We start from the raw sequence: 14,152 nt of genomic DNA, 5'->3' as shown, positions 1-14,152 counted from the left end.
CCTGCCCCAGGCTAGTCTGCATCACCAGCTGGGCGTGCCCCCCCCCCCGTCAGCCAGCCCTCACTGCTCCAACTAGGGAGCAGGGGGGCAGGGCCAGCCCTGTTCTCTGGAGCAGACACCACAGCCTAGCTCAGGGCTGGAAAGCATGCTGGGATGCTGGGGGGCTGTCATTTAACTTGACCCAGGAAGGGGTCTGGGACAGAAGTTTTATAACTGGTTTGACCCAAATCAGTTAATTCTGATACTGCATTCAACCAGGTTTATCATAACCAGGTTCAGCCATTTTGAAACTGGTTTATATGCACTGAGCTTCTGTTCTGTTACTGGTTTAAACCAGTTTCTGATCACTTAAACCAGTTTATGTGCAACTTCTGGCCCAAGCCCTAGATCTTGAAGACCCTATTTGGTTGTTTTTCCATAGGTTTACTGCTCTTTATCAGACCAGGACACAAGATCTGCAAGGCCTCTGACCAAATTCTCAGCAGTGCCAGGGGGACACTGGGCAGAGCTGAGAAAAGTTGGGTGGTAGGGAAAGATGACTTCAAGCCACCTTTCTGTTCTCTCCATTCTGGACCAGCCAGATACCAGATCATCAATTAATACATAATTGAAAGCAGTGACTGGAAAATATGCCATATGCCACAGTTCCTTAAGGATCGTGGTGGCACCTGGGGATCAGATGGAGCATCCCTAGCATGCTTCCTCCTTACCTCGACATGCCCCTTATATGAACAGTGAGATAATTCCCACTAAACCCCTCTGTTTAGAGGAATCCTCAGCTGCTTCTTTCGGCAGCTCATCTCCCCTGCTACGTCAGCAAAGCAGGTGGAACTGAGGCAAGATTTTGGTCAGATCTAAAATATCATGCTATGTTTCTGGAGTGGTGCATGTCCTTTAATCTGGTTTGATCTGATGTCAGTGCAAATGTAGCAGCAAGCCTGCAGGCTGGCTATCATTGTTGTTTTCTCCTGTTAGATTTCTATGAAGAAAGCCTGCTTGTACAGTACAGTAGCTACAGTCAGGGGCATATCCAATTTGGATTCAGAGCCTCTCCATTCACTTGTTACTTGTTATAGTAGCCCTAAAACGGAGGTAACTGTGGGCTGTGTGTGCCTATCTCATGGTACAATTTTGCCTGGAGTGTATATGCAATAGCCCTGTCTATTTATGCATAAATAATATATTACCTTCATATTAATTCTGTCTTCCTGATAGGAATTAATGTATTTTGTCTACCATCTGGAAGGTCCTCCAGCATTTTGCAATCTATGTTGAAATCTGGGCTGAACTGAACTGAACTGTAGTCATTTCTAGAGTAGAAAAGTATATGGCCAAGAATCCCTGTCCTGGCAAAAATATGCCATGCAACCTCCAGGGACTGTAAAGCACAGGGACATTCAGTGATTGCCCATGGTAAGAAAGCAAGTCAGCATCAGAGACAGTAGTATAATCTGTGTCTCCCAGCTAGGTGCTACATTGCTCTGTCAGCCCTATCAACCTGATTGCAAATAAAGCAGGAAGGGGTAGAGTTGGATAGTGACTTTGGGAAAGGAGGGGCATCAAAAATCTACTATCATCCAGGTGGAGCAGATGAGCTGCTCCCACATCTTTTGGTCTTAGAGCATGTCTATTTTGCCTCTGCAGTGAGCCTGGCAGTGGAGCTGAAGTGTGCGTCCCATCCGTTTGTTTTCACCAAAGCCTTGAAATGAGGTAGCGCATCTGGTTTTACATAGCCCAGAGTGTGCACCAGGGATCATGCCTGAGACCAAGAGCCTGAAAACAGTTGTGGGTTTGTGCCCAGGCTAAGCTGATTAATACTGCCTACTTTCCAGGTTTGGTGCACATGGAGTGGGAGTAGGTATGCACTTTGGGGGCCTTACTGCAGAAGAAGAAGTCCAAAAGTTATGTTTAAGTGTTGGTTGGGCCCAGATTATCATAGCACCTGGGAGCCTCAGTCTTCAATACTATTGTCCAAAGCCCCTACAGACTCTGGGCAGTGATTTTGAGGATCATACTCTGGGACTGAAGTACCTGAAGCCCCACTGTAGCCCCCTACATCCTTTTGTGGACTTGGGCCATTGCTGTTCTGTGCTTGAGAAAAACCATCTGCAAGATGGGTGTAACCCGGGCAGTACTCCAAGAGGTACCCCCTCTCCAACTGAAGGGATCAAAGCAGGTGCACAAGCGCTGTGGGAGGTGTAGGGACTCTCCTCCCCCTGTAGAGCAGGGGCAGACCACCAATGGGGACTTAACCATCTTTAATACTGGGAACATAGGCATAATGTGGACACTACAGTGACCCAAGGGGGCAGGATTCAACAAAGGTTAGACACATACAATCATTGACAAAAAACAGGGTTAACAAAATATAAAACACAAACAGCAGAACAAACAATACGGGTTGGTGAAATATAAAAAGGCACAAAATGAAAAATGACAAAGAAATATTGGGCCTTGGTACCTGGGGGGGGGGAAAACACAATGGTCCCTTTCCACTGCAAGAAGATTTGCTTCTTGTTAGCTTACTCACCCCAAGTCACTGCAACTAGGACTTGAACCTAGATCCCCTATGTGGTAGGCAGGAATACTGCCACACAGCCACCACTGGTGACACTGCTCTAGCCTGCTAGGGGTCTTGACCTTCCCAGAGCCCCGGCCTCACGTTGAGCTGCCTGGCCTCTGGAGGAGCTGGAAGCAGAGCTGGGAACCTCTCAGGTCGCTGCTCAGATCCTTCCTGGAGCGGGGAAGCCTCTCCTGCTGGCTACAGACTCTCCCAGGGGATGCTGGAGCCCAGTGGGGAGCCTCTCCTGCCGGCCGCGCACTGCACTGCTGAGGGTCCCACTGCTGCCTGCAGGTCCTGCTCTTTCAGGCTCTTCTAGGGCACTGCTCCTACTCCGCTGGCTCAGCTCTGTGCAACTCCTTCCTTGTTGTCCTTTGCTAGTCTCTCCCCTGAGTCAGCCCATGCTGCCCCTTTTATCCCCCTCCAGGTGACCCAAGGGGCCAGTCAGGGGACATGGGGGGTGAGTCTCTGGGGCCTGATTGGTGTGGAAAGGGAATCCCAAGTCCTCCAATCATCTTTTGCCCTTTCAAAACCCCTGGGCCAGGTCACTGCCAGCCAGCCCGTCACATGGGGATAATAACTCTTCCTTACAGGGGGTAAGGATCCAATATTAAAGCTTGGAGCAGGACTCTAAAGACTACCTCTGCACTAATTGCCAGGCAGATTGGAGATCTACCCAGAGAGCAGTGGGATGTAGTGAGTGCTTTCTCATTGCTCTTTTCTTCTCTCCTTTCCCTGTTCTTTGCCATTGCAGCTCCTAATTGTACCTCTGAGAGAAGACTTTTGGGAAAAGTAGGCACGTGGGGTCAATTTTGAGAGTTCAGTGAGGCCTTTGCTTTTTCCTCCATGTCATTGGGGTGATCATAGCTTGTTTCCCACCTCTTCACTGCATAGCGCCTGCCCTAACAGCATATAGCCCGCAGGTCCTCTTGTCAGCCCTACTATAAAACTCACAGTTTTGGGGTGCATCGTCATGGTGTGGCCAACTCTTCTCTTTGCAGACCCAGTGCAGGAAGTCCTGGCCCTGCCTACTCAGACTCATTTCTGGGCAGCAGGGGCAAGTGATAGCTTTGGGCTGAAGGTCTGCAGACTGAATGGGTATCACTGCTTCTGCTTCTGTTATCTGTGCGGGTGCTGAGCAGCACCTTATTTTTTGTAAATAAAGATTTTTATGACATGAAGCAACTCTATCTGCCTGACCGTATAGTGCCAGGTGGAAATGTGGGAGGAACGGGGACTTGTTTTTATTTGTCTCCATCAGTTCTGCCCACCTGGCCTTCATGTCACCTGTCTATTTTAAGGAGAAGGTAGTTTTAAAGTGAGTCTATGTTTCATTCCTGTTTTTGTAAATGTCATGCTTCTTTGGGGACGTTCTTGCCAGGACTATAATGTCATCCCCAGCAGGAGGCATGGGTTTGCACTTTGCAGTCAGGGCTTGTCTGCACGTGTGGGTCTTGACTTTCTCCTGGGGTCTTGCTGCATGGGAGTGACGGGGCTCAGCACTTTGGAAACTCAAACCAAGTTTGAGTTGATGGCTTCTTATATCCTTATCAAGATATTCAAGGCTACAGTTAAGCTTTTAAATTCTTATTAGGCTCTCAAATAAGTGGCCTGCCTTTAAAGAGCTGAGTGCTCAGCAAGGCCCACTGAAAATGGGGCTATCTATTTACATGGTTAAATCTGGATTGTGGCGCTTCATTTTAGGCACCCATTCTTGCAAATCTTGACCTTGGCCTAAATATGGAATTAGGCCCTACGTAGACACAGCAGCTTGAAAGTATAAGCCTCAGTGACGTGCCTATGGCTATACAGGGATCATGATCAGGCTCAGGATTACAGTTAAAAAATGATTGGTCTCAAGACTCATGCCTACTCCATAATACTATGAACGGGGCAAAATAATCAGGAGAAAAGCTTGCAAAGAGTCAAATAACAGTTTACCTTATTAAGTAAGTAATGCTAAGCCGTGACACAGGAGGTCTTGGATAAGATCAAAAGGCACCTAAAATAGCTTGCTATTTTTGAAGGCTCCATGATTTGCTAGTCCTGGGAGCGAGGAAGGACATGCATCTGTTAGGTTTTTATGAGTCAATACAGAGGGAAACAGGGCAGTGTCACTCCCCATCCATGTGGTGGGAAACTAGTAATGGAAAGGATGGTTATGATGGTGGCAATAATGATGTTGTAGTGCTGCTCATCCAAAGATCAAAACACCTCATTCTGAATATCTGTGTGAATTAAGTTTGTATGTCCCCCCCGCCCCAGTTACCTGTTGCAAATATTAAATATAATCCAGAAATGATGCCACCTATACATATATAAGGTAAGACAGTGCTCCCATACGTAAAATAATGTTTGCAATGCCTTCATCCCTGCAAACAATCAGTCACACCATACAGTTTGTATCAAGGAGACTTTACTAATTCAGCATTGTAAAGCGCTTTGACTTCTGTGTTACACAAACATTTCAGTATCATCGGCCAAGATTTCCAAAAGCAGCTAATGAGTTTTGGATGCCTCATGTTTTGTGAAAGCTCAAAGGGGCCTCTTAAGGGGTCTGAACTTGAATCTAGCTGTTCATCTTAAACTCATGTGACCCTCATTCCCATAGTACCCGAGTGGTCTCCAATGAATTTATCTTCACAATACCTGTGGGAAATAACAAGTCTCATCCCCCTAATTTGACAGCTGCAGAATGTGGTGAAGAAAGAGCCAACAGATCTTATTTAGCACCATGCTGGTGGAGCAAGGACTTGGCTAGTGTTCTCACCTCTGATTTATCCTTCCTCAAGTTGCATTTGAGAACCACGGTTGCTTATCATTATTCTCGGGAAATTATTTCAGTATGTCTACAAGAGAAGTCCAGCCAACATGTGCCCATGCTTTCCTCTGGGACTGAGGGTATTTGCTGTTCAGCTGTCACCGATGAACTCTGCCATGGGATCTTTTACAGCAAGGGAGCAATGGGCCTGCTTCTGAACTGGCTTCTGCCACTGTTACACAAGGTTAACACCATTAACACCATGCACACAGGCACGACATGACAATCCAGTTCAAGATTTTCTAGATCTTTGCTGCTCTAGAATGAGTTGTTTAACGTGAGGGTGTTGGTGCTATTGTGTACCCGTCGGCATTTGTATGTCCAGTGCTGGGGTCTACGTTGCCTGGCATTCCCGTGCTTATGCAGTCACTTCATTTTGAACAGGATTTTACCCAACTCCTCTTTTAAGGCATCTACTATGCGCACAAAATGGCATCATGTTGCATAATGATTTTACAAGGGCATGAGCACGTTTCTGACAGGGCTGCTCTGTGCTTTATGATGCAGGTGGTTTGCCACATTAGTCCGAAGGCAGGGTTGATATTCATCTTTATAGACTAACTGAATAAGATATCAATACAGAACACAAGCATTCGTGACAATCAGCAAAGCTGGGGATAGTAGAGGGGCACTGTAAGTTTGCTCTGGTTTGGGAAGTTATTAGGAAGCTCTGGCCTACTTATGTAGGATAATCTTTGTATACAGTCACCAGTGTCACTCACGGCATCTGTATACCGTACAATGGGATCAAAGCCATCTGTGCTTGGACATTTCAAGTAAATCACTGCTTTCTCTTTCCCTCCCCATCCTTTTGCATGACAGCTCTTTGAACAGGTCACTGTGGGGTTTAAAAAACTAGCACTTCTGAAGCACGGGGAGAATCTGGGCCCCACAGTGATGATTTGGAGTTAATACAGGATTTTTACAGAAAGTTGGGGCCCTATGGGGCTGGCTCGGAAGCGGATAAGCTGAAGGATTTGATCTATGGACTAGCTTGCCTTGGTATTTCCGTCACTCTCTCCCAACTGCAATCGTCAGCTGTGACACGTGATGACCGGAAGAAAACTGTCCAAGTTGCATAACAGCCAAATGTTTCTCACTGCAGATTATCCTGCAGCAAAGGGGCTTAATGCATTTTTATGTAGGAAGGGGTTGGCTTTTTGTATAATAGATTAGAAATCTCTTCTCAATGAGCAGAGTGCATGAACTTTAAAAAATGACGGAAAATATTCTGCAATGACATTTAAAGGAGCCTCAGCAAATGTGATATGCTGTAAATTGCTACCTGCATGATAATCCCAGTAGGAGGTTGCCTCTTCCTCTAGTACACTGGTTTTCACCTTTTTTTTCATCTGTGGACCCCTAAAACATTTCAGATGGAGGTGGAGACCCCTTTGGAAATTTCAAATGGAGGTGCAAACTCCTTTGAATTGTAAGCGTGGCTAATTACATATTTTTTGATTGATCATAGTCATCTTTCGTGGACCCCTTAGACATAGTCAGCAGACCCCCGGGGTCCACAGACCACAGGTTGAATACCAGTACCTTTGTCAAACCTGCAGTTGGGCACAAGAGGAAGAAAGTTGTGTGAGTGTTGGAGTTAGCTAGAGGTAGTGGTGTGTAGGAAACAGGCACGGAGGATTTTACCAAGTTTATCTAGCTCTATACTCTCTGTAACTCTCCCCTGTTGCTTTGCAATGCAGCACCTTTGGCAGGGACAACTGAGCCCAAGACCCATAAGAGAGAACATACCTTGGACCTGACCTTTTTTAGCTATGGTCCTGCTGGCAGCTGTGGGCTATCAATGTGCATCCCACTGACACTGCCATTCACAGAAAACCCCAGCCGTCAAGATTGGAGGATAGCGCTTTCATGCCATCCACTTCCATCCCTTTGTGCAGAAAAGGCCTCAGATCTAACAGGACTGGTCCCCTCTTCACTGAGCCAGGGCTTCCAGCTTGTAGTGGGATTTTTGTAAAGTACCTGATTCACTTCTGCTTGTCTGAAAAGCTTGTCCTCCGGATGCAGACTCAATAGTTAGGATTTCAAAACTGCAGCAGAGACTGTCTTGAAATCAAGGTAAAAGTGAACATTAGAGAAACATGTGCCTGGCGATCAAATTGCATATCTTATGGGACCTGGGTGAAAATAAAACATAATTTTAAAGTGGATATTTTATTTGGAAGCCATTTTCACCAAGGACTTGAACAACAGGACAACTTGCATTGCTTTAGTGGGGAAGGATGGGTCTACCACACCTCTGGTGTTCCCTGGTAACTGTCTGTGTGCCTGCTCTTATCCCACAGTAAGTGAAAGCTAGACTGGGAAACAGGGCAAAGCAACCACAGTTTCGTTTCCACTTACCCTTGGGGTACGAGCAGGTGTATAAGCAGTTACCACTGACACAGGACAAGTCTCTTTACCTGCTAATTCGGTGTGAACTGTCTATTTGTCTGCAGCCATGTGATTTCTGTAGTTGTCCTGCCATCAATATGCAGGATTTCAGTGGACACCACCTTCAATCTGAGCCATTTGAGGAAAGCGCTTAAATTACGTTGTTGTGGCTTCTTACCAAAAAAGTAATGTCTGCTTGGCTTGGCACTGCCGCTTTGACCCTAAGAGCTGGAAATAGTTGCTCTGTACATGAGTCTCATTTACTGCAATGGGAGTTCTGTGCACAGAGCAATTACCAGTGCAAGATTAAGCCTATTAATTAATTAAGCCTTAAGTAGTATTATGTCTATAACAGATGGACACTCAGCCTAGGTATTAAGTAATGTGTGCAGGGAACATACAGGTGAAATTTATTCCTGCGCATTAGGTTCGGACAGGCATTAAGTGCATTCATATTAGGACGTTAATGGGATTTAGGTGGGGTAGAGCATTTCTATAGCTGCTCTTCAGAAGGGGAAATTTTCTTCACGGTGAATGCAGCAAGGACTGTGCGAACTTCTGAACCTCACTTGTCCAAAAACCAAAACTAGACCAAAGCAGGAAAGAGGTAAGGGGAAAAAACTTTGGAGCCAATTTGGAATTTTAGCGGTGGTTTTTCATAGAAAGTACCGTACAACATGTTACTAAACTGCTCAGTTTTATTTTTGGAGCCAGCAATAGTGAGATGGATTCCTAGCAAGCAGTACAGCAGCCACTCGCTTCAACTGGCTATACTATGGGCCTGGCTCCATTTGGGTTTAGTTGTGTTTTGAGTTGTTTGCTAGCCAACAACTAGTGTTAGGTTAGGTGCCTAGAGATTTTGCAAGGTGTAGTATCCTAGAGGTAATTTAATACTGAGGACCCATCATCTCAGGTTAACTAAGTAACTATGTTGTATGACTTCCCCTTTTTGTGATCATCATTGATGTATGTGGAATTCACCCTGGATGCTTAAATCGTTATTACCCTTCCATCCTTTCTTCCCCCAGACCAACTTCTCTCTCCCTCCTTGTTTGCTGTTTGTAGTGTAATTCTAGGACAGACTTTTAACTGTGTCTCCATTGGCTTTCAATCTGCTTTTCAGATGGCTGTGCGTAGAGCTCCGATCTGTTCAGTGGAAGGAGGGAAAGGCATGATATGGGCAATTAAAAATGTGCTGCTGAGGGGGATTTTTTGTTTGTATTTTTTGTAATAATAATTATAAGCCAAGGTACTGTGAGCAAAACTTAGATGTTTTTGTAGTTCACTGCAACTAGAATCTCAGGGTCAGACTAGGCGATGGTTGGGAGGCTGCTGAGTGTACTGGTTCATGCTCTCCAGCCAGCTTGGGAACAATAATTTATAGGATCATGCAATGATTCATTTGTATGAGAGTGGCTAGAACATGCAAATAAATACAGGGGCTTCACTTAATTCACTGTCCTACAGAGTAAGAGACCGCGCTGGCCCCAAAGAGCTCACAGTCTATCGGAGGAATACGAGCAAAAGTTTAGAGAGGGAACAGAAGCACGGAGATCAAAAAAGCTGGCTCAAGAGCTCACAGCGAGCCAAGGCTAGAGCCCAGATTTCCTGAGTCCTGTGATAGTCCCCTATCTTCTAGACCAAGCTGCCTCCATAACCGAGTAACAATCCCTATTTCTATAGAGCTGCTGGTATTTTGATGATGATGATTGTTTCATAGTTTCTAGGGTCGGAAGGGACCTGAACAGATCATCAAGTCCAACCCCCTGCCCTGGGCAGGAACGAGTGCTGTGATCATAATGCCCCAGCCAGATATCTATCTAACCTCCTCTTGAAGACCCCCAAGGTAGGGGAGAGCATCATGATAATGAAGATAAAAAAAAAAGAGGGTTCTTCTAATAGGCAAAGGAGAGGGCATGTATTTAGGGCACCTGCACTGATTGGAGGCTGTGGAGAATGGAAGCCAGTATTTGCCAAATGCAAAAAGACAACACTTGGCGACTGTTGTATCTCATCTTCTAAGAGACAAAAACATTGGAAACCAAACCACATCTATACTATAAAGAGCAGCGGGTAGTACTTAGGGATGTATTTGGCAGCTGTGTTGGTCTAAGACAAAAAGAAATGCAAGACTTGAACTCTTGGTTCAGAGATAATACATTGTATTAGACCAACTAAGAAGTCACACAAAAATGCTCTTTTTCTGCAAGCTGTCAGGTGCACACACCCATCCTCAGGCTCAGGGAAAATTAAAAGATGGTTAAAAGTCCCCATAGGTAGAAAATAAACTTCATTTTTGTACAGTGGAAGCTGAAGGTGGAAGCCTGTTCATCTGGGTTCATGAGAGTGTCTTTGGGAGTTGCTCTCTGTGCAGATAAGGCACCGAGATATCTGCTCTCTGTGCAGATAAGGCACCATATCCTTCCCTGGTGGTAGCAGATGGCAGATAGGCAAGGGCATGTAGAAATCTTTCTTGTTGTTCATCAATGAAGTTTAAATCCAAAATCAGCTAAAATTCACAATCTTCCATGTTTCAGAGTTGTATTCGGGAGCCATTTTGGTTCTGGGTGGTACTTGGAACTCACTGAATATGCCATAGAAATGAACGTAGCAATTATTTTCTACTCTTCATGGATTTGCTAGGCAATTCCCAGACAGAAACAAAGGCCTGCTCACTCCAGGAGGAGCTCGCACATTAAAGGCACAGACTCTATATGTTAATGATAAAGTCACTGCTGTGCCCACAGTATAGTGTAGACGTACTAGCTTTTGACTAGCTTGGAGCTCAGCATAGAGAGTAAAACCACCTGGGTCAGCTGAATCAGTATTTGAGCAGACATCCTGTGCTCACTTCCATACTGCCACACCTGGACTCCTACTGGTACCCAAACTAGCTAGTTTAAAGCTAGTTCTGGTATATCTACTGGGACTACAGAGCAGAACTGCTCAGAGACTGGTGAATGGATTGAGTGGAGGAGGGAGGAATACAACATGTTACTAAACTGCTCAGTTTTGTTTTTGGAGCCAGCATAAGTGAGGTGGATTCCTTGCAAGCAGCCTGGTAAGCTCACCAGCCTTGGTGGTGGCACCCTTCAACTATGGGAGACTGCGTCTTGAACCAGTGGCAGTGTAACCATCTCTGCAGTGGGGGCAGGTGCATTATTAGCCCACCTCTGAGCTTGATGTGTTGTGGTTTTAGTGCCTTAAGGTTTGCAGGGATGTCAAAGCACTACTTTTGCAAGCTCTACAATCATCTTATTCCTAATAGCTGACGGTGGCTAGAAGTATTGCACACAGCAGTGATTTCTTTTCACGCTTGCTTTTTCTTGCAGGTTGCTCCAGCAGCAGAGGAAAAGCCGATGCCCAAGTTGAACTGCAAAGTTAGTGAAGTAATGGTCAAGAGCCTGCCACCGGGGAAAAACCCCATCATCATCCCGCCAGGTGGAAAGATGGGGAGTGAGCCCAGAGCCATTAATTTTCACCCGCCTTCTCCAAGAATTTCAGAGGCTAAGAACAAGGGAGAGAAAAAACTCCGGGCTGAGAAACTAAAGAAAGAGGGAGCCACTTCTCCCAACCTGTCTCGTGCGAATGAGGTGTGCAGCACCGAGAACCTTGCTCTGAAAAGGCCGGTGAAGCTGGCTCCTTTGGAGATTCCCCGGGACGTGAAAGAAGCCCAACTCCAGAAGATTATGAGCATGCAGGCAGAAGCTCAAAGGGCTGCTCTCAAGCTAATGACAACTGGCTCCGCCAGCAGTGAGCCCCATGTGAAAAGGGTGAGAAATCTGGCCCAGGTAGAACTGGAAAACCTGCAGAAGATAAAGCTGAATGAGAAGGTTACACTCGAAAACAAAGATCAGCCCCGTTCACTGAAAGGCACCAAACCCTTGTATGAGGTGCAAATTATCTTGCCCCCAGAGACAGGCTCCAAGGTGGCAAAAGCTTCAGATGCTGAAGATACCCCGGTGACATCCCGTAAGCAGTTAACTCCCAAAGCCAAGCGAGATGCTACACAAGTACCTGACCCACACGAAGATGCCAGCATTCCCAATGGTAGCCCCAGTCCTTGCCAGACCACCGCCCAGAGCCGCTTCAGATTAAGGCAGATGAAAGAGCAGCATGAAGAGCACAGTCTAGCCAAGCCGTTGAAGGCCATGGCTCCAACCACAGAGGAGGCAAAGCAGAAAATCGTGGGGCAGAGAACGCAAAAGACCCTCACTGATGCAAGCAGGCTCGTGGAGAGCCTGGCCAAGAAGCACAGGGAGCAAGGAGCTGGGCAAAACGCCACTGGTGGAAACACCCTTGAGAGGAGACAATCTACCCGAAGGATGGCTGTAGGGGACATCATCCAGGTGGATGAAGAATGAACTTGGTGCCCAAGTTCGTCCCTGGATGCTGCTGCTCCATAATTCGGAGCCTGAAGAACACAAGAGCGTTAGGCATAGATGCAACGCCTGCCGAATAAAATACATTAGATCTGCCCATCGCGCAGCTGCCATGTGAACAATGCCACCATTTTGTAGAGCAACAGTATGCAATAAAAGTCATTTTCCACTGTTCATTGGCCGTTCCTCATTTTCCCCCAGCAGGCACTGACAAATACTCAGACTCCTTCACAGGCCAGCCCTTAGGTTAGAGAGTTTGCTTGAGTAACTGAGATCCAAGACGTTGGGATGGGACTAACGAATGCACTGCAGAAAAAGAGAGGAGGAAACCAGTCAAGAGGGGGAACAGATTTTAGCTTCAGTCCTTTAAGTGTATCGGGGTAAGGAAGGCAGACGAGCAGTGACTGGGAAGCTGCTGTTTTATATGCTTTGCCAGGAGGGTGGAAGTTTCCATGAGGACGCTCTGCATCCCGTTGTCTCTCCCCAGCACTTCCACACAGAGAGGGATGACCATTTGCAGAGAAGAAAGCAGGCTAGGGCACAACAGCATTAGTGCTACTGAAGTAAAATATGTTGTCCTCAAACCTGCATCTGCTGATAAACTGCAGTCATATCAACCAAGAGGCAATAAACCCGGAGGCTGTGCATTCAAGATGTTATAAATAGAATCAAGTGAGCTTTAACTGTCAGCTATAGCACAAGAAATCGTAAAAATTAAATAAAGAGTCAGAGAAACTAAGGGAGATGTTTTCCAAGTGGTGCTCAGGGAGTGGAATAAATTAGTAATGCAATTCCCATCGAGTTCCCTGCAGTCCAACAGCTCCATTTCTAATTCATTCATTATAGTTAGTTAGAGAAATTGTATATAGGGAACTCTCATCCTATGATGGTAGGGAAGATTTAGATGTGTCCATAGGGATTCCTATTCTCAGGCCACTTGTTATCAATATATTTATAAATGATTCAGTTGAAAATATATATTCATTGCTGGTAAAATGGAAGGGGACAGGTCAGCTTCACAGGTAGTCCTGCAGTGCTGGGAGAAGTGAGCTCATGTGTACATATGCTTTAATACAGGGCATCTGTCTAGGACAAAGAATGCAGGTCCCACTAAAAACATAGTGGGCTGTGTCTGGGAACATAGTGATGCCAGAAAGGGCTCCCATGTCCCTGTAAATAGCGAGTTGAACATACGTTTCAAGTGCAATGCTGTAGCCAAAAAAGCATCCAAATCCTTGGATGCATACACTAAGGAACGTAAAGTATGAGTAGGCAGGTGGTGTAGTCTCTGATTACAATGTTAGTGAGAGCATTATTAGAAGGATGTGGCTGGCTGTGAAGTTCACACATTGCAAAGGATGTTGGGAAACTAGAAAGAGTAAAAACTGCTTGAATGATTTGAAGCCTGGAAAACATAAGCAACCCCAAATGTGAGAGAGAAGAAGCTTGATCTACCTGGTATGCCCAAAAGAAGGGTCTACAAATACCTTGCTGGAGAAATGACTGCTGATAGAAGATGGCTTTTTAATGTAGCAGAAGAGGTAGAACAAGCTCCAATAGTTGAAAGCTGCAGCTAGATAAATTTGGACAAGACACAGGTGTAATTTTTTTCAAAGTGACATTAATGAACTGGTTTACTGATCGGTGTTATGCAGGAGGTTAGGCTAGCTTATTATAATGGTGACTCCAGGCCTTAAAAATCTATTAATCTATTAATTCCTCTCTTATTTCTCCCAGATTTATAAGCCCAGTCTATCTGGAAATGTGATGTTATATATTTATTTCCATAGTGCATAACATTTTCAGCAATAGAAAAAATATGTGATGATAGCAGCAGGGGGAAAAAGGGTACTTTCTTGTATCATTCTTTAACAGTGCTAAAGCTTATGGGCACTTCTACATGTGCTCGAGGAGGAGGGGGATGCACTTTAATTGGAGCGGCTCAGAGAGCTGCTTTAATTAAAGCCCTGCAGCCTCTCATGTCATGTCCCCATG

The 14,152-nt window shown here is 45.6% G+C and overlaps 1 protein-coding gene across 1 annotated transcript; it reads left to right on the top strand.

Moving 5' to 3' along the window:
• The first annotated feature begins 8,247 nt into the window (after nt 1-8,247).
• Nucleotides 8,248-12,331, top strand: LOC109299958. Its single transcript, XM_019520499.1, has 2 exons — nt 8,248-8,382; nt 11,108-12,331. Exon 2 carries the CDS (start codon nt 11,135-11,137, stop codon nt 12,137-12,139), a length of 1,005 nt encoding a protein of 334 aa, XP_019376044.1. The 5' UTR covers nt 8,248-8,382; nt 11,108-11,134; the 3' UTR covers nt 12,140-12,331.
• The last annotated feature ends 1,821 nt before the right edge of the window (nt 12,332-14,152 follow it).

Source organism: Gavialis gangeticus, unplaced genomic scaffold, assembly GCF_001723915.1.
Source record: "Gavialis gangeticus isolate Ggan-Ray unplaced genomic scaffold, GavGan_comp1, whole genome shotgun sequence".
In the NCBI taxonomy this organism is placed as follows: Eukaryota; Metazoa; Chordata; order Crocodylia; family Gavialidae; genus Gavialis; species Gavialis gangeticus.
Note: the sequence above shows the minus strand (reverse complement) of the source record. Positions and strands in the feature narration are given on the sequence as shown.